The 26,364-nt window shown below is 30.7% G+C and overlaps 2 protein-coding genes across 5 annotated transcripts; one reads left to right on the top strand and one right to left on the bottom strand.

Annotated features, from left to right (window-relative positions):
• Window positions 1–5,373: 5,373 nt before the first annotated feature.
• LOC123302164 (galactosylgalactosylxylosylprotein 3-beta-glucuronosyltransferase P-like) lies at window positions 5,374–9,396 on the bottom strand. Its single transcript, XM_044884992.1, has 5 exons — window positions 9,331–9,396; window positions 7,694–7,885; window positions 7,020–7,502; window positions 6,668–6,958; window positions 5,374–6,574 (listed from the first exon to the last, which is right to left on the bottom strand). Exons 2-5 carry the CDS (start codon window positions 7,790–7,792, stop codon window positions 6,467–6,469), a joined length of 981 nt encoding a protein of 326 aa, XP_044740927.1. The 5' UTR covers window positions 7,793–7,885; window positions 9,331–9,396; the 3' UTR covers window positions 5,374–6,466.
• Window positions 9,397–15,843: 6,447 nt separating this feature from the next.
• On the top strand, window positions 15,844–23,458 carry LOC123302236 (dihydropyrimidinase). Of its 4 annotated transcripts, none has more exons than XM_044885084.1 (7): window positions 15,844–15,976; window positions 16,306–16,625; window positions 18,407–18,686; window positions 18,786–19,201; window positions 20,498–20,727; window positions 22,256–22,956; window positions 23,121–23,458. In XM_044885084.1, the coding sequence occupies exons 2-7, from the start codon at window positions 16,581–16,583 to the stop codon at window positions 23,201–23,203; spliced, it is 1,755 nt and encodes a 584-aa protein (XP_044741019.1). In that variant the 5' UTR covers window positions 15,844–15,976; window positions 16,306–16,580; the 3' UTR covers window positions 23,204–23,458. The 4 variants fall into 4 exon arrangements, with proteins under 4 accessions (XP_044741019.1, XP_044741020.1, XP_044741018.1 ...); XM_044885085.1 differs by lacking the exon at window positions 20,498–20,727 and adding an exon at window positions 19,512–19,750 and having other exon boundaries at window positions 22,256–22,953; XM_044885083.1 differs by lacking the exon at window positions 20,498–20,727 and adding an exon at window positions 19,512–19,750.
• The last annotated feature ends 2,906 nt before the right edge of the window (window positions 23,459–26,364 follow it).

The raw sequence follows: 26,364 nt of genomic DNA, 5'->3' as shown, positions 1-26,364 counted from the left end.
AGCGTTGGTTTTTTACTTTTAAAGAGCAGTAAAGCGAGCGGGTATCAAGGTAGTAAATAATAATACAGATCAATTTTTGTATTTCGATGTCTATCTTATTAGTTGTAATTGTAAACCACTGAACTAACATACTGTACTTGTTTGTTGTTGTCTTGTTGTCTTGTACACTTACTTTCAATACAAATATAAATAGTGCAACACATGCAACTTTTACAGTTACAGTTGCACTACAATACAGTTGAATAGTGCATGTGCACCTCCTGTAATGTTAATATGTAGGCCACGAACCCATATCATAAAGACGTGAAACTCGAGTGGAGCGGATATCAGGAAAAAAGGCGCCTATCTGAACGAGTTCCAGTTCTCAATTGAAAGTGATTGAAAACAATTGCAATCACCTAACAAAGTACGCAACAACCGAAGACTAGACTTCGGCCAGATTGACACCGTGAATTCAGTCACGGGCGTTTATAGCTCGGAATAGGAATTTCACGTCCTTGTTATATGGATTCGAGATGCAGGCTTTTATTAAATCACTGTTTTACATGATGCTGATGATTTGTACGATTTCATGGTGACCCTTGGCGCTAGAATGCCATCTAGATAAAGAGCAGCGTCAAATCTGAGCGTCAAACTGTAGCGTCAAGCGCCAAGCTTCAAGTTAACTATGTTTTTTATTATAATGATACCAGCGTCAATTAATTAAAACTCAAAAACTTTCAGCTCTATTACTGCCTTTTATGTAGATGGCGCTTTGATCAAAATTATACCATGTGATCAAATTTGACGGTAGAAGCTGACGTCAAGCGTCACCATGAAATCGCAACTTTAACATTTTTAAGAACAAACATTTCCAAAGAGAAATGGAATGGAATATCATTTATATTATAAATATAATCTATGATTATATTGAAGCCTTTAAGGATTGGAATCAAAACCAACTTGAATTAAACGCAGGAAGGCTTCTAGTTGAGTTTGTTACTTTTTAAAGTGGTGCGGCTGTTTGAGCAAGTATGGCGAATGTTCATTTTTTAAATGATATTTCAAAGTCCCTTGATCACAAAGTTTTGAGGCCTCTTGCGGGGCAAAAATTAATCGGTAAATGAGCTTAATAAAGTTTTCATCATGATTCATTTATCACAGATTTTTTTTATGCAAAAAAAAAGAACATTACCTCCTTACGGCGATTTCCAAAAAGAAAACATAAAAAAAACTTTGATTTTTGACGCTTTTTCGATATTTTTAAAGCATTTTCTTACATTTACGTCATACAAATTGCCTAGTTGATAAGTTGATTAGTCACGTGACAGCCGAACCACTTGTAACTGGTACCTCTTTAAATTACAATCACATAACATATAACATGATGATGTATTCATTTATTAAATAGTAATAGTAATAATTAATATTAGTAATTAACAAATAATTAATTTATAATTTATGTTTAAGTCCAGGTCGATCGTTTGTTCAGCAAAATTGATGAAATGTTGGCAATAAATCAAAAAGTTTTACATAAGATATTTTATGTAGGTAGGTAGGTAAGTAGATATGTTATATTATTATTTAAAAAATTTATAACTTATTTCTAATAATACGGTACCAGTACCAGTAGAGTCTCACTAATTTTTAAGACCCAAACCAAATTTTTGTTGGTAGCATCAATATTTTTAGCGTTACAGACTTGGGACTAACTTAGTATACCTTGATATATTTCATATATACATGGTATATAAACAAAAAGACGGACATTTTTCCGAGAAACGAAAATGAGTTTACTGAATGGATTACCAAGACTCCACTGTATAATCTTTAATAAATATATCATTTATTTTATATATATTTATGTTAGACGAATCATTTTAGTATTTCAAAAAGAATTTTTTTGTACCTCGACACTTAGTTAGATGTAGATTTTGATATATGGACCTTCCTGAACATTGACCCCATAGCTCGAGGTACAAAAAAATTCTTGATTTACACTTTTTTCGTCTAAAATGATTGGTCTAAAATGATATTTATTTAAAATTGTACTTATTGTATTAAATTAAATTTAGATATGTTTAATTAAATTCAAATTTTATTTACAATCGATTGTCATGAGTGATAATGATAATGATCATGATAATAATGCATCTGCACTTTATTATTTATATAAATAAGACTCCATTATGTAAACTGTATCATTTTTAAATATACCGCCATTTCATTTTGAGGTTATGTACTAGAATGTGAACAAGTATCAATGACATTAACAAAGTTCAAATTAAATATTAATATTCGATCGGTGAACACTTATCTGAGATCTGACATCTGAGATGTGGAATGGTAAGATTTAGGCGATCAGTAAACAATCTGCTTTACGAGAAATTATTCGATTACCGCAAACCGTTGATATGCCAAATATTTGATTGTTTTTGTTAACGATAGAACCACAGGTATGTATGCGTAAAATTGACTGAAATTGAATAATAGTTTTTCCTAGATTTTGAGGTGCTGATTAACGGAAAAATAATGACAAAAATCCATCAAACGTAATCGCCATGACCTTGAGAGTCTTGGGTTGAGAACGAACTCGTCATATCACGAGCATACCTTAAAGAACTTTATATGCACTTTGAAGAAAAGGAAGCATGGGTTTCTTTCAAAAAAGTTGTTAAAAATTTTCTGGGCAATAAGAAAAGTTTAGACTACGTCCAATTAATGGAAAACATGTTAAATAATTTCAGGAAATTGGAATGCAACATGAGCTTAAAAATCTCACCTGGACTTCTTACCAGAAAATCTCGGGGATTTCAGTGAAGAACATGGAGAGAAATATCATCAAATATTGCAAACTTTTGCTGGATGTTACACAAGGACGCTGAGAAGACCACAACACAAGGGAAAATCTTTAAAAGAAGCTTCAATGACAAGAGAAAAAGGTATAACGAGGATTTTAAACAATTTTCAAGGAGGATAGTTTTGCATACCTGTGATGTCACATTGTTTACTTGACATTGACATAGACACAACAACATGTCAACACTCTAGTACAGAATGGTAGTATATTAAACGTATTATATTTATATTTAACTTTAAAAATAAATATTTATAATTATATTTAATTAATTATATAATTAATATGTATATGTTTATGTAATATAGTGTAGTGTAGTGTAGTGTAGTATAATATATAATACTAAATATTACATATATTATATAATAATATCTATAAATATTTTAATAATTATATAATATACGTAATAATCAATATATTATTATATATAATATATAATACATATAATAATATATTGAATTGATTTGGTATGGACGGACTTATATAAATAAATACATAATATATTCAATTCAACTTGATTTAACTCAACTCTTCGTACTTCTTATATAATATAATCAATTATATAATTAAAGAAGCTTCTTATCTATACTACACTACAACCACAATCAATTATATTTATATTTATATAATTAAAATATATACATTGTATAATGACAGTTAATTAACTAACTGACTAGAGATAATGATTAATTACTGCTTTGATCTGAAAGCTGACGATCACTGAAGACTAAAGGTCATCGTACAGTGGAGTATTTATATCAAATTTCCGGACAAAAGTCAGAAAACTCAACTTATTTGTGAAATATAACTAATTGTAACATGTTTTAAATAAGTACAGTCTACAGTTTACAGTTTACAGTCTACAGTCATGTTCTGTATAAGCCAGTACAACAGACTTATACAGATCTTACACAAAAGAAAGGTTAGTCAGGCAGTTTGTTAGTTTAATTGAAAGAAGGTTCATAAAAAACACATGTTAAATACGCTTGAATAAGTACAGGAAACTAGCACTCAGCAGTCTTACCAGGATTGGATTAATGCATATGGTCCCCGAGTGTTCTGGGAGCCCCAACAATCAAATATAAAAAAAAATCAATCATAAAATAGAGGATGGAAAGGGCCCCTTAAATTTTTAATCCGCTCCTGATTCTAACAGTCTAAAAGTTTCACTTATAGTATTCACGACCCAAAAAACGATTTTCTCATATAAATGTTCCTGTTAGGGATGAACGATATGGCTGCGCAGAATGACTATTTCTTACGTTTTCTTTTTTTTTTTTAATATATAACAAGTGAATCGATTCTCGATAAACCAATTCAAGAATTAATTCTTTTGAAAGAATCGTCCATCCCTAGTATGTGTTTGTCATTTATACAGATTTTAGAAAGACCTGGCATTAACTGTTACTTGTAGAATAGCAAATAGTAGAAGTAGTTTAGCCAACGCTTACCCACGTCCACGTCCACGTCTAGATAACTGTAGTTGATTTGACTTTTCATAAATTTAATTTGATTCAATATATAATACTAATACTAATACTTATATAAATTGAGATATAATACAAATATAATGTTCTGTTCTGTATTAATTGATGAATTGAAATAATAATTAATAAATAAAATGAATAAATATTGTATAAAAATAATACTAATTATAATAAGGACTAAATATTTTGATCTTCTGCAACTACGCCCTGGCTACTCAGTCAAAATGGTTGTTCTCGTTATCCGTTGCCTTGGCGGGATTCGTCCCACTCCCGAGACGAATCTTTCTAAAATTTCGGTCTGTAGATCTCATCTTCGTTACCTCATCTCTGCCATACAGAAAGCTGTCATCATAGGAACCCTTCGTCCATTGAGATTGCATTAGATTGTCTTCAAGTAACAGCCCTTAAAATTTCTTTATTTTTCTTTTTCTTCTTTAAGTAGGTTCCATATCGATGACACACTAACGTACTCTTCACTCGAAAGACAGACGGACCTTCGGACGTCGCGTGACCTTACGGACGTACAGACTACACGGCCACAAGTCAGTGAACTTCCTTCAAAAGACGTAGCTGACTTGTGAAGATTAATGTCTCTCAAGGAGATGGGTGGCTCTGTGGTGTAAACCCTGTATCTCCCCCCCCCTTGCCAGACATGAATTCATTAAAATAACAAATTTAAATAAAAATAATAATAATAATACTAATAATATGTTGTTAATGTTTTGTTCTTGTTGTAAAAGTTTAAACATTTGAATACTGTTTATTGTAATATTGTGTATTTGGACTGTAAACTGTATTGTTTCTTTGTTTGTTTATACTGTACTGTACTGTACTGTACTGTACATTATTTGTTTAATAATAAGTAGACTAGTAAGTATAGTAATATCTTATTTAATTAAATACGTGTTTAATACTTCATTCATTCAATTTAAATTTTATTGCACATAAAATAAAAATATTCATTGATTCATTCCAATCTGTTGTCTTAAAACAAAATCCACAATTATAATTAATTAATGAATGTTTAATACAAATAAAATAGACCAGATAGAGACGAACAACGAATTCGATTTTAAAAATTACTTAATAGACGAAGAAACGATTCAATGAAGCTCGAAAAATTTGAGCAGTAAGTCGGATTTCAATGCGATATTCGGCGAGGATATCGTTCAACCTGTGTACCAGGTACATCTGAGATCAATTCTGTCATGATATTTGTGTTCCCAAAAACCCCCGTGTAACAAGTTTGAAATCATTTTTGTCACTATTAACCGAATTGTGAATTATAAATCAATTTAAGGTCACAAAATTTTCTGACGTTCTAACGAATCGAATGTCGAAAGCCGCATTCAAATTCGACTTTTTCGAACTTTAACCATTTTTAGTGTTTCGTTTCTTCGTCTTACATCAGTTCCATGAGTAAGACTAGGGATGCAAACGATACATGATACATGATACATGATATCGTGTTGTTCATTATGAACATGGAACCATGGAACAATGTTACTGACAGATGAGTGACATGCGTGTTTATATATTAGTATTAGTATTATTATATAGCCATCTCACTTAAAGCGTCTTTATAGTTTAGTGTAGTTGTAGTGTACAGTGACGTAGCGAACTCTTTAAAGTCGTGAGTTTGAGCGTCAAATCAGCTTACGTAGTCAGTTTAGGTCGTGCTACCACCTGGGTGAATAAAAAAGAACTTCAGCAGCGTCAAATCGTAAAAAGCTAGACAATGCTTACCTTTAAACGGTCAGTCTGCTAGTGCTAGTGCTAGATGGTGGTAAAATTAACTACAGCCCATAGAACTATATAGAGATAGGCAACAGAATAAGTGAATTCTTGATCGCAGTGAGAGAAGTAGAAAGAGACAGAAATGGTAGGTGTATACAAGAGACAAAGATAGCTATACATGTCTACTTTATCACTTACATTTTTTGTTTCTCTCTATGATATAATCTTAAAACTTAATTACTTTTAAAATAATCGTTTGTTGAGCCTTAACAGTTAAAATATTATCAATTTGAGTGCAGTTAGTGGTGGGGGTGTTATTGTAATGATTATGATTATGATTATGTTGATAATGATAATGTTGATGATTGAATATTAACATAAATAATTTAATATTGTTAATGTATAGCTAAAAGATCACTTTTTTTAAATCAACTAAGTTTGTTGTACCATACTTCACCATGTCTAATGGTTGAGACCGTTCATTTTTTTTGGTTTGTGTATGCCACACTAACACCTGTAAATATTAAATATTATGTAAATTTTAAATACGTGCCTTAAATGTCTTCAAATAAAATGTATTTATTCAAAAATAATAAAAATAAATTACCTTTGTACAATTTGATGCTAACAATTCAATATCCTTTGGTTCAAATGGTGCTAAACTACGTAAAAAACCATCTTCTTCAAATCCAGGTTTGAAGGGCATCGTTGCATTGGGCCGTTCTAACAGGAACTTAACTGATACTGCAAAACCAGCCATATCGACAGGAAACTTTCTACCAGCAATCCAGCCATCATAAAACCCATCAAATGTACCATTACGTACTATTGGTGAGCTCACACCTAACTTGGTGATTAATCCAACTGGCCACATCGATACTTTTTTAGTAAAACGCATCTAAATAAAATAAAACTGTTAGTATTTTATTTAAATTGAATTGAAATATTAAGAGACGTACCTGTTCAAATAATCGTAAATCATATGTGTTATCATCATCAGCAAAATAAAAAACACCGTTAGTAGCATGTTCCCGGATCCATTGTAAGCCACGATTACGATTTGAAACACCACGAGGTTTCACTTTACGCTTTTTATATTTGTCTGGCATAGGTGCCACCAAATGTGAAAACTTTAAACTGGTTCGCTCCAACAATTCACCGACCAGCGGTGACTTGGTATGCGCATCTTCAATCACCAACCAGTGCACATTTGGTACCAACATTAAAGTGTGTGACAGCCGAGTCAACTCTGGTAACTGTTCAGCACGATAGTATGTTGGTGTAATTATGTACAAGGGTGGTAGTGCTAACTGACTATGACTGTTACTGTTTATATTTAATATTCCTACTGCTCCTGAGTTCCCTGCACCTACTGCTGCTACTCCTATTCCATTGCCATCAACAAACATTTCTTCTTTTGCATTTGGTAGTTCTTGATTTGTCTACAACAAAGTGTTTACTTTTATACAAGAATGTATACAACATGTCCGTTAAATATTATATATCTTTGAGAGCTCACACCTATAGTTCGTTTTACTGTCGCTAGATAGCATTACAATCCAATAGATAAGTAGTTAAGTACTGTAGAGTGTATGTACTGTTACTGGTTCTAAGATAAATATTTAAAACTTACCTCAATTCGTACAACTAAAGTATTTGATAAATGTGACTGATAAAAGATGATTGCAGCTCCAATCATCACTAACACACACATCTTTATTGAGCCTCTCATCTTTATTAATTAATATTAATTAATTATCTAATTCTAATATATACAATACAACATATATATTATGTTGTTTTTGTTCTTGTTGTTCCATTCAAACTAAAATTCAAATAAATAATTATTAATTTTTAATTTATATATTAATTACTAGTACTGTACTACAATGTGGTGTAGGTTGTATTGTAATTTTACCAAATATTTGAATTGTAACATTATAAAACCATTTTATTGTTTAAAATTTATTTTTAATAATGAAATAAGATTAAGGTCCTTCATGGTTATAATTACAATGGACTTACAGAGGATTGAGGAAAAAATAAACAAATTCAGTAAGTAACTTATTTATATTTCACACTACGTTTCGTGCTGAATTAGCACTTCTTCAGACAATCTAATAACAAAAGTTTTAAAATTCAATATCAGGATAATCACGCTACAACAATATTCAAATCAACAACTTTATTGAGAAAGTAATTTACATTTCACACTACGTTTCGTGCTGAATAATCACTTCTTCAGGCGCTTTATAACAAAGACCTCCTGACATTTAAATTCATTGTCAGAAAAATCACATTACAACAATATATTGTGCTCAATTAGTACTTCTAGATTATTTAAAATAAAATTTAATAATGTGATGTAACGTAATATTTTGTGTTGGCGTAGACTGTAGACTGTAGTCACAGTGTCAGCTAGTTCACTTACACTTAATAATTATTAATTGTTAAACTATAAAATCACACTTAGATTTAGATTCAGATTCAGTTAGATCACTTGACTGTAATATTGTAACTGTAGTATATATGTGTGTGGCTGGTAGTTACTGATAATCACTGATAATGATAATAAGTACAAACTAGTAGTTTTACTTGTATGATGTTGTACAATGTTTATTGTATTGTGTGGGTGTATTAAATACTGATAATACTTTATTTTATTTTATTACTGTACATTCTAAAATATAATTCAATTATACACCACTATACATACACCACACCACCCACATCCCAATACAATTATTATACTGAAAATTTTTTTGAATATCAACCGATATAAGGTTGTCTCAACCACATAGCGAGATCAAATATGGCGAATGGCACCACGAATGTGATACAACTATCGTACGGGGTTGAGTGGTGAAGTTGACACAAACGCATCCAACGCTTGTTATATATACCAAAAAAGATGCTAAGTTTATTTCAAACTTTCTGTAAGTTAGTAACCTCAATTGAAAGCGTGCTGGGCCCATAACCCACAGGCGAAGAGCATTTATGACTGGACACAATCACTAGCGGCGTTAAAACTCCGCTACATATTGTTGTCTTAACATTGCCAGTAATCGGAGCCTTCTCCTTTATCTTATAATCTTTAATTTAATTTTTATGAATGTAATGTACTAAAAATAGTACAAGTACTTTTTTTATAGATGGATTAATGATTTAAGTATGATTAAAGTAAGTTGTAAAACTAAGCATTAAGATAGGTTCAGGTAGGTACTTATAATAAAATGAAATAAAATCTACTTAACGTAAATATTTACTTACAATAGGTAATAGGTTGATAGTTTTGTTTGTTATTTGGTATGTTTGATAACCTAACCTTCTTGTAATGCTATTTCAAAAATCATTTTTATATAAATCCACATAATTACATAACATAACTATTACCATTTCTTGTTACATTCATATTCATACATTTATTAATATTCATATTATGAATAATATCCACCATCATATTAATATGATTAATATCATTGGTATATTTATAATTATAAAATATAATCATTTTTATTAAATATTTTATATAATTAGGTATACTTAGTATGGTAATCAAATTAAAAGTTTAGTTAGTTACTCTTTTATTGGTAATCACTTATGAACTAAGTATGAAATAAGTTTGCTAGTTTCTTATGTCAAATTACTTTACGTCATTGTCATATAATCATAATATCATGACATGATATCAATACCATAACCATACACTAACATTGTATTAACACTTTGATAGTGTACTCAACTGTACATAGAATGACAGTGTGTCTGTACACCATTATACTCTATTATACTCTAGTAATGTAACTATAATTCTATTTTTTATGTACCATTGAGCTACAATACTAAACGTTCTATTACTACTTACTTACTGCTACACATACATATAAGAGAAGCTCTATATATGTGAGTAAGATTGTTCGCCATTTTTTATGATGTCAAATAAACCATATGTTCTTAAATACTATTCACTCAAATAGCAAGTAATATAAGTATAGAGACAATACCATAAAGCTGTATAAACATAGGATGGCAATAAGTGAATTCATACCTGTAGTGAGAGAGGTAGAAAGAGGAGAAGATATTGTCATTATTCACTTCCCTTACTCTTATGTATTCCCTCTCCCACCATTTAATGGGTTTTTGTTTTTCAAGACGGTACCCTAACTTTTTTTTATCAAAAAACATAGCTCATATTACTAGCTGATGATGTTTCAGTAGTTTTTTTAGTTTATCTCTGGTAATAACTTTATAGGCAAATTTTTGACACATTGGGTTACATTATTGCAATTACCGTACCAATGTCGTAATTTTTTTGAAAATGAAATACAGCTATGAATCTTGCTTATAAAACGATGATAATTTTTCGAATCCTACTGGATTAATTAGCGAATCTTATTGGTTACAGAGATTAATTAACGCGTTTAAACAAATATATGAAAAACACAAAGAAACTGTTCAGCTTTATCATAATATATAGTAGAAAATTTCGTTTTATCCTTGTTTTCGAAAAAAACTGAAACAAACTACAAAATATGACTCTTCCTGACATCTACTGGTGTATATAGTGGTTAACGAAATAAACTACATAACCGGGACATTCAAATTGGTATTTGTTTGGAGAAATTTTAAAAGGTTCGTATATTAGTGATAAAATTAGTGTCTTTTTAACGCAAAAAATACCGAGCAAAGTTTGGTCAACCAGGTACTACAAGATAATGTTTGGTATACTGTACGTCGCGTCGTGTAATATGTATTGCATAAATGAATTTTTAAAATGTGTTAATGTTAACATGTTATGTTGGCTATGTTGCTGAATGTTTCTAAATATGAATAAACTAACAGCACTGCAAACTGTAACTGTACTGCAGAATATAGATACATACTTATATTTAAATAGTTTTTTCATAAAAATAAATAAAAAGTTAGTAAAATAAATAAAATAAGATACATACCCAACCCAACTAAATCAAAATACTGTAATACTCAATACTCAATATGTAACTAAACTAAAAGTTTTAACAAAAGTATTCAAATTTTAAGTTGCAACAAATCTAATTTATTTACATACTTATTCATTTTATATTTATAGATATGCATATTAAGGCTTACTTAATTACTATTTGCTACTATTACAGTTTTTAATTGAGTCATCAAAAAAAAAATTAAATTTATTAAGTCTCCTTAAAACTTGGCCATTTACGATTTAAAGTACCTCAGCGAAAAGATATTATTGGCAACTCTTTTAAAGAAATCTTAAATAAAAAAGGATTATCATAATCGAGGGTTTCGGTATAAGCACTTAAGCAATTCAGCTAAACGTAACCAATATTTTTGATTCTCGATATAACAATAATTTTGATACATATAAAACATTTTAAAATTTCAAAAAAGAGCATGAAAAATATTAAAGATCGTATCTATAACAACCTAAACTTAGACAATTTTATAGTCGAGTAGCTGTAATTGTAGCGTGTAGGTGTGCAGTGTACTGTTATCAGAACTAATAGAATTATGGTCCGGGAGCGGACTGCAAAATTACTTGACTTATCGGTAACGGGCTCAAATATTATAATTAAGCGGCAATCAAACTCGTAAAAACAAATGGCAACTAGTTTCTTGATATTTGTACGTAGGTACTTACATTGTAAATAAATTTAATTAATTATTATTACCAAATAATGAATTAAGGAGTAAATAGTTAAAGTACTAATAAGTGCAATACAACTAAAAGTATTTAATTATGAATTGTTGATAACTTTCTATCCACATATTTATAAACAAATAGATAAACAAACTTGTTCATCTTACTTACTTTCACTTAATTATTTTACTAAATAAGAAAAATAATTAGGAACTTGTTTGAATTTAAATACCTTATCAATCAAATGATAAAAATAATAATATTATGTAGCTACTTGAATACATAATATTTACAACTACAAGTGAAATTTATAATAAAAGTGTAAATAAATAAATAAAAAATAAGTACCTACCTACCTACCTACCTACCTACCTATCTATATTTGTTAATATAGTATCTACCTACCTACCTAAGTTAGGTACGTTACTGTTACAAAACATAAAAACATAACATAATCAATTTTGTACGCTACAAGTTGTACACAATAGCTTGTACGCGTACTTTTTACTTAAAAGGGGATAGGACTAAAATTTATTGCACTTCAGATGAAGAATTCTCACTTCATAAATAGAAAAGTGAAGTTGGGTTTTTAAAAAACTTTACTAGTATGCAAGATATGAACTTTTAAGATTTCTAATACTATTCGAATTTGTAGATTTGTCACCTGTATTTTTTTTTTTTATATTAGATCGTATATAGAGGTTATGTGGCGTCCACAACAGTGTAACTGCTATATACTAAAACTACATGTGATGTAGTTTGGCCGAATTAAGCGCTTGATTAGTTAACTGAAACTCCATGCAGTCTGCACTCCATACATCGAAAATTTATTTCTTCGTAAAGATATACGCGGTGCTGTGAATGTATCATTCAGTAACTTAGTGTCAGTTCTCACTAGCACTCAGTAGTCAGTTAGTCAGTAATCAAACGCACCCATTCATAATTTCATATTGAGAGAGGCGAACTCACTTCATAAAGATTAAATTGCGCATGTCTGATCATATGTATGGCTGCTATTGCTATAACTGATTCTGCTGTATGTAAATCTGTCACTGTCACATTCGTTTTGTAGATGGTACTATTTATTAGTTTTTTACGTCATCTTTACAAGCACATTGTAATACATCCAATATGATCAATTCATTACTAATTACTGATTACCAGTGGATACTCGGACAAAAGCCAACTTTGATGTAGATAAAGTATTTTTGAGAAATCCCCCACTCCCACTCCCACTCCCACTCCCACTCCCACTCCCACTCCCACTCCCACTCTCACTCCCACATCCACTCCCACTCCCACTCCCACTCCCACTCCCACTCCCACACCCACTCCCACACCCACTCCCACTCCCACTCCCACTCCCACTCCCACACCCACTCCCACTCCCACTCCCACTCCCACTCCCACTCCCACTCCCACACCCACTCACACTCCCACACCCACACCCACACCCACACCCACACCCACACCCACACCCACACCCACACCCACACCCACACCCACACCCACACCCACACCCACACCCACACCCACACCCACACCCACACCCACACCCACACCCACACCCACTCCCACTCCCACTCCCACACCCACACCCACACCCACACCCACACCCACACCCACACCCACACCCACACCCACTCCCACTCCCACACCCACACTCAACCCAACCCAACCTAACCCAGCCTAACCCAGCCTAACCCAACCTAACCCAACCCAACCTAACCTAACTCAACCCAACCCAACCCAACCCAACCCAACCCAACCCAACCCAACCTAACCCAACCTAACCCAACCCAACCCAACCTAACCCAACCTAACCCAACCTAACCCAACCTAACCCAACCTAACCCAACCTAACCCAACCTAACCCAACCTAACCCAACCTAACCCAACCTAACCCAACCTAACCCAACCTAACCCAACCCAACCCAACCCAACCTAACATAAAATTACAAAAATTGTGTTTTATTGAATTTTTTATGATTTTTTGGATTTTTACAAATTGCAAAAAATGTAAAAAAATTTTTTGTTTCCGATTTCGATAAAACTAAGTTTTTAAGGTAATTTTGACCCGAAAATTACAAAAATCGTGTTTATTTGATCATTAAATGAGTAATTTTCGAGATATTTTATGAAATTGCTTTGAATTGAGCGATATCTTAAAAACTATTTGCTCTATCGTCAAATAAAACTTGAATATTTGGGGTCAAATTAGCCTTATAAACTAAGTTTTATCAAAATCTGTAGAAAAAAATCAATTTTTCTAAGGGTACCCCTTAAAAAAATTGCAAGAAATCGTAAAAAAGTTTTTTGTTTCCGATTGTTGCTGGACAACTGCTCTCAAATGGCGCGCCGCCACTGCTGATTACTTATTACTCATTAGCATATAGGAACTACATTTATGTTTCCCCTAAATGTAAGTCGAGTTGTGTTCGTGCATAATTAAATACTAATTTTTTATTTAAATCAAGATGGATTTAACTGCTGTATAAAATAAATCAATTGAATCAATGTAATGAATAAAAAATCGATTCAAAGTAGCTAAACTATTAAAATTTGAATAATCATAATTATGATTGTGATGTAACAGTTGAACTAACATAAATTGATTGTTTGCATAGAATAGACTAAAACTAAACTCAACAAACTAACATCAACTCAACTCCCAATATGTAATGTTATATAAATGTTAGATAATGTAAGCGCATAAAAATAAAGATGAAAATGGAAGAAATACAATGCTTTAAGTACACTTTACACGCGGTGACAACTAAATGCATGCCATACCATACTTATATTACATACAACAGTAAATACATATTACCTACGTATATAGTACAGTTATTATGTATATTAGGTAGTAAATAGTAGGTAGTTGATAGTATAGTAGGTACAGCTACTGTAAATGTATTTAACTAACTTAACTAACTACACTCAAAATTAGTTCATTTGACTACGTTGAAAAAGGTAACGGAACAAAATTAGGAAGATACCCACTAGGGACGTCATACGTGAGTATCACCCAAAGATATTGTAATAGTACTATTATTTTATCTATGGTATCACCATAGAGATGACATATAAATCTTTGGGCAACTTTTGAATGCAATCTTTGGTTGCTTATAACTTCTTCGTTTTTTAATCAATTTTAATTTCACTTTCACTCAAATTTTGTCATGGTAACAAGTACATTTTTATGGGTAATATGACCAATTATCTCCTACTGATAAGCGCATTTACAAAATAAAAATAACATAAGATCAGTGAAATATAAAATGTCCATTAAAAGATTTAACAAACATAAATTAATAAAAACAACTTTTTGGTTAATAAAGTATAGAGATAACAGTAAAAGTACCTAAAATAAAAAATATACAAAGCTTAAATGATTAAGTAAATTACTTTTTACTCATAAATGAGATTAGATTATTAATAAATGTTAGACATAATAAACGTCAATTGCATATTTATTAGTATTTGTGATGGGGCGAATTTTCGCATTCGCAATACGAAATAATAGAAATAACTTTGTTCTCGGCACTTTTCTAGGTTCTAAGGGCAGGAGATTTAAGGAAAGATATCAATTAGTAGTCATTGCTTATTTCAATTGAAAGCATGTTCATTTTAAATGCAATTTATCCATAGAGATAATACCATAGAGCTGTATAGACATAGGAAACGCAATAAGTGAATTCTTGACCGCTGTGAGAGAAGAAGAAAGAGTGAGAAATTATAGGTGTATAAGAGAGGCGAAAGCAGTTATATGTGCCTATTTTATCTGTCTTGTTCTACTGCAAGCAACCGTTTGGACGACGTTCGAAAGATCAACCGTTTGCAACTCTATGGTATTATCTCTATGAATTTTAACAGAAATTTTCTGTGAACTCGTTCATGTTTTCAATATGTTTGACATTTGTATTTAGTTTAACATAAATCTTGCCTATTGCTCGTAACATCCAATTTGACGTCGTAATTCAATTTCACTATAATCGATTTCGATTGTACACACAACTGTGAACGGAACGAAGTTGAAGTCACATCACATCACATCCATATTCACATCACACAGGGGGTAAAGCTATACATTTTATGAATATAGAATATCCACTGACACTATTCAAACACGAAGCACTCACTAGCAGTGAGCAGAGCCAGAGAGTAGAGATTCAGAGAGCAGTGAACAGTGAACAGTAAAGAATAAAAGAGTTGTGAGGTGTTCAGCGTTGTGTGTTGTGTATTGTGAAGTGACTGTGACGTTCAAAATCAAAAGTAATAAAATCATATAAAATTTTTATTTAAATAAGATAAGATATTAACAAATAAATATAAAAATATACCTTAATAATAATAAATGAAATGTAAACGTGTTATATATTTATTATATAATATTAAAAATAAATTAACAATACAAATGTATTGTTAATTTAATTGTATTGTTAATTTATTAAAATTATTTTGTATCTTTTAAACTAAACTTATTTATTATTATTAATAGTTAACATTATTTATTTATTTAGATACAATACAGTTTAAAAATAATATAAATAATATTAGATTAGATTTAATAAATAAAATTATGTTTTTGTTGATTGTTATAGATTAACCCATCATCAGTACACCTAGAAGTATAGCACCTGGAACCTAGACTATACTTTTCCATCTCATCTACCAGTCCTACAGCAACAGCTACAGTACATTAACAGTAGTACTAGTACTAGTACAAGTATCCAGCTCTGCTACCTCTGTGTGTGGTGTATGTGCATGTGTTTGTAATATTAAAAATATCAAGCAGGAAGTGAAGTTAATTGTGATTTACTTAATTATTATTATTCATATTCATATTAAATAAATATTAAAAGTTTTTATTTTAAAAATGACGACTACATCACACGTTAAAAAAGTACCAATTCATTTACAAGTGAGTTTTGATAATAATTATCATAATTTAGTATTTAGTATTCAGTATTCAGCACCTAAACTACCTAATCTGTATCTCTGTTAAGAGTATTAGTATTAGTGTTAGTATATTTTATTTTATTTTATAAAAATATCAATGTGCATGTGAACATTGTTATTTTTAGTTCAAATATTGATCCAATGAAAAGAAGCCGGTATATCATCCATATTAATGTGTACGTATACCGTATGTCATGTCGCTCGTATACTGTACTGTACTATACGCATACAAATACAATATAGTACGGCGGCTAATTAATTTTTCTCTGTATTTCGTATACCCTAATCCTTAATAAGTTTTCCCTTAATGTTTTGAGCTGTTGAATAAAAATTTTAAACGCTGATTGATAAATGATTATTAATTTTTTTTTCAATGAATTTTTCTTTGATATTTTTTATAACTCAAAAACGAAATTTTTGAAAAAGTAACAACAATTGCCTAAGTTAATTGTTGAAATATTTTATATAGACAGTGTCGAATATCAGTGCATGTATTATTATAATAAATAAAATAAGTTTAAAAAAATAAAAAGATTCACTGCGATAAAATGATGACGATTTTTCCCCGAAAATTTTTCTAGGAATTTTTTCGTAGGTTTTTGGTACGTATATGAAAATTGGAATCAATAGACTCACTATTTGTAGCTACCTAAAAATTTCCAACTTTCTGTTTTTCCTTTGAGAAAATATGCTAGTATACAGTAGACCCGTGGTAATTCAGTCCCCGTCTAATCGGGCACCCCTTTTAATCCGACATAACTATAACAGTACTTACAATGCAGATTTATTATAATTAGATTAATTATTTGTGGCTGAGATTAGAAAATGATTGAAATATTACCACTTTGATCTGTAATTCGAGGAATTACAAGATATTCTTTTTCAAAAATTTTCTACCATCCGGTTGGAAGATGTCTTTTACCCCGCTGAGATAAATGAAAGTGTCGCTTTCTTTTTTTTTTTGTCACCCTCGATTTCGCTTCGGGCAACAATGAACATGCAATCCGAGTAATCTTTTACTTGCTCTCATGGCGTGTGTACTATTTTTTTGCTCGACGAAGGCGGAAAACGGCAACTTCGTTTAGCACAGCGGAGAGGACTGTTGAAAATTGTTATAAGTGGATATAAATACAAGTAACACTATATATGCATATATTTGAAACTCTGATGATCATCCCATCTATTAATTAATTAATTTTTTAATAATTTATTAAATTGATGATATTATTTACAAAAAAAAAAAAATTATGTATAATACATGCGTTGAAAATATAAATAATTAAATAAATTATTTAATTAATAAAACAAACAGTGACTACATTCTATATTCTACAGTTATTGGATATTATATTGGAGCTAGTGTCACTAGTCACTATATGCAGTAACTAACTCTAAAGATGTAACTTCATGATGACGCTTGACGCTAGCTTTGAGCGTCAAATTAGGAATCCACCTAGCTGAAAAAAATAGAACTATGCCCAGTGTCAAATTCAAGGAGCGGCAAAAAACAAACAAGGTTATTAATCTATAAGCTCATTTTTACACGTGGTAATTATAAACAATTACAGAGAGGCGTCTAAATGTAAAATGAACCCGATTTTTCCATATAATATACTAAATTAAACTATTTCTAGTAACCCATTAGAGCCATATGCCTAGACCCTATAATATCTCAGATTATTATTGACTTCGACTATAAAAATAAATGGTTTTGATTTGAATTGTTCTGTTTGAATCCAACAGAGTGCTCAAAATCGATTACTTATCAAGAATGGACGTATCGTGAACGAAGATGGAATTGCTGAAGGTGACATTTATATTGAGGAAGGTGTTATTAAACAATTAGGTAGGAACTTAATAATACCAGGAGGGACACGAGTGATTGATGCTCGAGGTAAATTAATAATGCCTGGTGGCATTGATCCACATACCCATTTTGAAATGGAATTCATGGGCTCTGTAACGGCTGATGATTTTTATCAAGGAACTAAAGCTGCTATAGCTGGTGGAACCACTACCATAAGTAAGTACATTACATTTTATTCAAGTTATCTACTACTCACTAATTCTAATAGCAATTCATTAAGTTTTAATTAATTTATTCATTTATTGTTCTCAACAGTTGATTTTGTGATGCCACGATCAGATGAAACACTCTTAGAAGCTTATATGCGTTATCGTGAAAAAGCTGATCCTAAAGTATGTTGTGATTATGCATTGCATGTGTGCGTCACTTCATGGGGTGAACGACAAAAAAATGAAATCAAAGAATTAACTGCCAAACATGGTATCAATTCATACAAACTATTTATGGCTTACAACTTTGCACTGCGCGACTCAGAAATCTATCAATTAATGGATACTTGCAAGTCAATTGGAGCACTTACGATGGTTCATGCTGAAAACGGTGATGTGATCACTGAAAACACTAAGAAGTTATTAGCGAAAGGTGTGACTGGTCCTCATGGTCACGAACTGTCACGCAATGAAGAAGTTGAAGCTGAAGCAGTGAATCGTGCTTGTGTTATTGCTAAGCAGGTGTGTGTTTATTGTTAGCACTAGGTATTATTGTATTGATCAGTGATTGAATTGAATCATTTACTTGTGATTTAGGTACTAGACTAATGATTCTATTTCTATTTGATGAGACTGTGATAGATATTAGGAACTGACTGAACTGATTTGATTCTCTTATTTATTTACTATGTAGGTAGTACTGCCATCTACTATTTATTACTGCTACTACTACTCTTTGATTTATTTTATTTTATTTTATTTATTATCATTTTTTGTTTTGTTTTGTTTTGAATTGGTTTCTTTTTGGTTCTTTTTGGATGGATGGATTTAGGTGGAGAGTCCGTTGTATGTAGTTCACGTAATGAGTCAAAGTGCAGCGCAAGCCCTAAACCAATTTAAAATAAACAATAGCGAATTGAAAATAATTGGAGAAACTTTAGCAGCTGCGTTGGGTACGGATGGGTCACATTACTACCACGCTGATTGGTACCATGCAGCCAGACACATTTTAAGTCCACCGCTACGACCAAATAAAGAAACGCCCAACATTCTTATGCACTATTTAGCTGAGTACGTTTACATTTTGTTCTTTGTCCATTTTTTACATTTTTATTTGATTTTAGTTTTATTTTTTACTAACAAACTTCCATTTCATTCATATTCATTTGATAATAATTATGAATGATTTAATTCATTCTCGATTTAATTCAATTCAATTCAATTCAGTCGAATTAAGTTGAGATGGATGAAATGTGATGGCTCAATAAAATCATGTTGGTACTGAGGTCTTTTAATAATTATGTTTTGTTTTTAAATTTATTTTGTTGTTTATTTATTCTGTTTTTTAAATCATTTTGTTTTGTTTCTTTGTTTTTATCTAACTTTACTTAATATACTTTACTACATTTAAGTAACACTACTTATGTTTTTTTAGTCTTGTTTTGTTTTGTTTTGTTGCATTTGTTTTTTTGTTTTTGAGTGAGTGCTCTTTACATTTATTTTTAAATATATTTTATGTACCTACTAAAATGTGTTCAGATTTTTTATTCAATTACACAACATCTACGTTCAACGTACTAAGTACTACGTGATACGTGCTATTGCAACGTACAGTTAATGATAATACTAATAATTATATAAACTATTGTATAATGTTAGTGTAGGTAGCTATCATTATTATATAATTGATATTGCAAACAAATTCAATGACAGATTGCTTGCAAACAAATAAGAAAATAATTAATGAATAACTAATTAATTAATGAATTTTAGTTTGTTTAAATTTGAAGTGAATAATAAATCAATAATAAATAATAGGTAAACAGTCCATTATACATAGCCCACGTGAGTAGTAAGAATGGGGCGGATGTGATATCAACGCATTGTGAGAATAACACACATACTGATGGATATCCAGTGTATGGAGAAGTGCTTGCTTGTTCTCTAGCACTGGTAGGCAATAAGAACGATGTGAGGTGTTGCACAGTACCTCCAATACGTTCTGATCCAACAACTCCAGAATACTTGATGAATTTCATCAGTTCTTCGTAAGTTACTAACTAACTAACTAACTACCTAATAATTCATATTTACTTAACAGATTAGCACTAATTCTGATGTTTATTTTTTAATTCCTTCTAAAAAAAACCAATCCAGAACCAATACGATTTTAAAGATATGATTCCTATGCTGTGGCTGTCGCACTACGTCAGACGCTTAAGTGAGTATACTTAAGTGAGTAAGCTTGGAAAGCCTTGCGGCTATATCTCTCTCAGAGCAATACTGACGCTGACGCAACAACACATACATATGTACAACTGACACTTCAGAAGAAATAGTCAGGTATGTATCAGCAGTGCGCATTGTGTCAGCAGAGGACACAGCGCACAGAGGACAGTATCGGAATCATACCTTAAACAAGATTGTATGGCACGCTATCAATATCTTGACTCTGGATGGGACTGGACTCTTTTAAAGTAGATATCGATTAGAAAATAAACAACAGAAGAGTACTTTATTAAAAACAAACTGTACTATACTGTAAAGTGTAGTTCGTGTGTGTATGTGTACATAATTAACTACTAATATTAAGTAAGATGGGTTGAGTTGGGCTGGGTTGGTGCATATTGCATAGCATTACTTAGCTTGCAATTGATTATATAAATTAAGTACAGTTCAGCTTTAAATTTAAAATTTATTAAAGTCTGTCTTTCATATAAAATTGTAAATAAAAAAAGTTAAAATTACTTAGTATTTAGTATCATGGTATGGTACTTAAGAACTAAATACTAATAAAATGTGGATAATTAAGTAAATGTTTATAGCTTATTAGTTGGTTGATTATCATACAAAAACCTATAATGATAGCTGTTTGTGTAAGTTTTGACTATGGAGAGAGATAAGGAAAATCATGTCAGTATATAAAAAGTGTCCACTGAAAAGCAGGAAATGAAATGGAAGGGTTTTATTTCAAGTGTTTTGTGGTATTTATTTCAATAGCTGTATATAACCTCTTTGTATAAAACAAATATAATAGTGGCAGACACAAAATCTCTATGCATCATATGGTTATGACATATGACTATGACAAGGACACATAGGAACTAACTCTCCTTATCTCTGCCCTCCATAGTTTTGACTCTACACTGTTGCAAGCTACAAACTGCATACTAAACTACACAATACACACTCATCAAATCAAATCAAATCAAATTATGCTTTATGTTTGTTATTTTGATTTGCTTTTTATCGGGGTCGTATCCAGTATCAATCTTATTTACTTCAATTCAATTTATTTATTAAGCTAGAATTTACCTGCAGTGAACTTCTTCACCAGAAATAGGTAATTTGTAGCAAAAAGGGGACCTTATTATTGTTACCACATGGGCGTCAATATCTTCGAACGGATCCATTGTATTTTATATACTATAAAGAAAAATTCATATGATACGCAAGTCAGGAAAGATCAAGAGACATTTGCATCGTGTCTCCGCATCCACGTATGCTTTCTATAAAAAATATAGCTATGAAAGTTTGTTTATTACGTTAAGTACTAAATTGGAATATTGTATTTAGGGATAAACTGCACTTAACTGGAAGTGATAACTGTACATTTACGGCTGAACAGAAGGCAGCTGGTAAAAATGACTTTTCAAAAATACCAAATGGTGTGAATGGTGTTGAAGATCGTTTGTACGTTGTATGGGAAAAAGGCGTTGTAAATGGCATCATGGATCCATCTAGATTTGTGGCCATCACCAGTACAAATGCAGCAAAATTATTTAATTTATACCCTCAAAAAGGTTGCATAGCTGTTGGATCCGATGCCGACATAATTGTTTGGGACCCAAATCAAACGAAAACAATATCGGCAAAAACACATCATCATGCAATTGATTTTAACATATTCGAGGGATTAGTTTGTCACGGCGCACCAGAGTACGTAATAGTGAATGGTCGTGTTTGTGTCGACGAAGGCGAATTAAAAGCTGTACAAGGCTATGGACGTTTTCTTCCAACATTACCATTTGCTCCGTACGTTTATGGCACGGATGATGATATTGCTGCTGTTGAGAAAAAACGTTTGCACAGCTACGAAAATGAATTGACATTGGATCACTTAAATATTAACAATGGTAATGGACCAAACGCACAAGAAGAAGTTATTTATAATATGCCAACTTTACCCAACTCAAGTGTGAGCACACCAATTGGGAAAGCACCGAGACAAGAAGGCCAAAGAAATTTACAAAGCTCATCATTTTCAATCAGTAGTGGTAAGTTTCAGGTATTTAAGCTATAACAAATCAGTGGCGTAGCTACTGAAGTGCTAAACGGTGCCGTTCTCCGAAGGGGGCCTTTTTTTGCACTTTTGTTTAGGGCCTTGGATTACCTAGCTAAGTCTTTGAAACAAATATATATTTTGATTTGTTTTTTACAGAAGATCCAGATGCTGATGACCGTCGTTCTTGTATACGTGTTAAGAATCCTCCAGGAGGTAAATCATCTGGTGGATTTTGGTAAAAACATACCTACCCATGCCGTACAACAATTACAATTACAATAATTAAATAACAATTAAATTTAATTCTTAATTAACAAAACAATATTAATTAAATGAACATATGACAGACATATTGATTGTACTATAGCGTACCATATCGTATCATACCTAGGTACTGTTCATTGAGTTTAATCAATTAATTAATGATATAATATTATTAATTATTTAATAAGTACCTACAGTACTGTCTGTAATCCATATGAATGATTTATATCAGCAGCTAAATGTAACTAAATTAAAATATAATTACATTATAAATATTTATAATTATATATTACCTTTATAAATTTATATTTAATTAATTAATTAATTAATAAAACCTAACTAATCAGCAGCCTTTTTAAATTGAATTGAATGAGAACAGAACGCAAATTAAAATCAAAAATAATATTAAATTTTAAATATTAGCTAGCCTATTCATACATAGTACGTTTACGTTATATTAATATTAATTAAATAAATTTAATTAAATAAACACACAAATTAGATTATGATAAATAATAAATAATATATACAGAGTGTTCTGTTCTTGATATCAGAAAATTGCACCAGTAAATTAAGCTTATCAAGACAAATGGAAAAGCTATGAACCAAATTTCCATCTGAGGCCTAATTCGGGAAATGTGACTATAAGAAAAATAGAAAGATTTGTGCATTCATAGACCTATCATTAAATTAGTAGGATCATCTCTATATTCTAAAGTGATACCTACAAATTTAATGAGTTTGATAGGTCTGTGAATTCACAAATCTTTCTATTTTTCCCATAATCACATCTCCCGAATCAGGCCTTAGATCGAAATTGGGTAAATAGCTTTTCCATTTGTCTTAATAAGCTTAATTTACTGGTATAATTATCTGTTATCAATAACAGAACACTCTGTATAAATGATGATCATATTATGATACCAACCAATAAATGGTAATGCCAAAAATGTTTTCATTGAATTTTCATTGACTGAACGTTCTTCAGTTTAATTATTAGCTATTTTATTATTTATATCATTATCATTATCATTATCATCATAACATAAATAATTAAAATCAAATAAAGATTAATTAATTGATTGCTTTATTTAAATATTGTATTTGATTGTAATGTAATGCTAATGCGTGTCAACATTTTAACGTAAATTCAGTGAACGTAAAGCTTTTAATAATTAATAAGACTATGTATGTAGCGTAACTTAACGTAACGTAGCGTATCGTAACATAACGTAACGTAAGATGTATCTAGTATTTAACAACAACATACATACATTACAATACACTACACTACACTGACATTGAATCAAGAACATAAGAAAATATACAGATATGATCACGGAAAACAGAGTAAAATCCGATCTGTATATATAATAAGGACGTAAAATTCGAGTGGAGAAGGTAGCAGGAAAAAAGACACCTATCTGGGCAAGGTTTAGTCCTCAGTCGTTGATTTTCAATTTTTTATCGTTTGTTTCAATCGATTGAGCATCAGTCAATCACTTAGACAGTCTGATGCGTAGTACAAAGTACGCAACGATCGATGACTAAACGCCATCCGGATAAGCGTCGTAAATTCAGCCACGGAAGCTTGTAGCTCGTCATAAGAGTTTCACGTCCTTATATCAACATGTTCTTGTATTGAACATTATAGTTATTATAGTTATTACAGTTATGTATATGTCGCAGCCAATTACAGCACTTAATCAAGTGATTGACTGATGCTTAGGCCATTCGTACAATATTCGGTAATCATGAGATCAAATAGTAATTTCTGTGAGAATATTGAAAGTGTATGGGTTTCGGAGCCAGGTGGCAGAAAGTGAAATTAAATAGTTAAACATTATCGAGCCAAGTTATTAGTCAAGGTATTTGATTGAATGGCTGAATATCTTTCAGGCAGCTCATTTAATAAAAAGGCTAGGCTGTTAATTAAACAGCTCAGCTACTAAGCTAGTTGGTTGCGACATAAATATAACTATTTATATATTATTAATTATTATTTAATTGTTTGTTATTATTTGAATTAATTAAACCAAAGATATAATATAAGATTGTAATATAATGTAATATATTATTATATTATATTATATTATATTACAATTATCAAACAAATGTAAAACCAAAAATAAAAATAACAATCAAAATTAAATAAACCTGTAACAGCAACACTGTATCTTTAATTAACTACTGACTGACTCATCATTTAAAAAAAAATGAGAAGTATCGTGGGCACCCTGTAGGAACTATGTTCCTATCGTATATTCGTAATATTAGTTTAAAAGAGATATACTTCTGATTTAGTAGTCAACCCAATATGTGCTTACATTACCTTCATTTGGCTTGATCAAGATCAAATCAAAAACTAAATGAATCATATTCACTGAATTAAATTTTATGCATTGAAAATGAATCAAATGATTGTTGTTATATTAAGTTTGTTTGTTTGTTTGTTTTTATAAATTATTTATTATTTCTTTATTTATTTATTATTATTAAATATAATTAATATTATATTATATTATACAAATTGAATTTGAGTTTTTGAATTTAGTTTTTTATGACTCACTCTGTCTGATGAACTTCTAAATAAAACCTTTTTAAAATTTAAATTTTATAGATAAAATACATAAAATTCTAATTCTGATTCTAATTACAGTACAACCTCGATCTAACAAATCAGAAGAGAACAAATAAATATTCTTTATATCAAATAATTCATAGAGCTGGAGTTGGTTATATCAAGGTTAGGTTAGTCTACTGAGGTTGCACTGTATATAGTTTGTTGTTACAGTGTTCATGTTTAATGTTCATCATTTATTATTATTATTAATTATTGTTAACTTTAATAAAATATAATTTATTTAATATAATTTAATTTAATTTACATACTTGAATGTATGTCTTTATTAATTATTTATTATAATATGATTAATATTCATCGTTTTTGTTATCAATAAATGTTTATTAGGTATATTGTTTATTATATTGAATCCATTATTTTATCGTATACAGTGGAACCTCGATACCTCGAACCTCAAAGGAAAGGCCAACAATTACGAATAAGAAAAGCGCGATTATATTACTACCTTTTTGAAATTCGAGTTACATATATAATGTCAATACTCAAATAACA

This window comes from Chrysoperla carnea, chromosome X, assembly GCF_905475395.1.
Source record: "Chrysoperla carnea chromosome X, inChrCarn1.1, whole genome shotgun sequence".
NCBI classification, from domain to species: domain Eukaryota; kingdom Metazoa; phylum Arthropoda; class Insecta; order Neuroptera; family Chrysopidae; genus Chrysoperla; species Chrysoperla carnea.
This window is presented reverse-complemented; position numbering and strand designations above follow the sequence as displayed.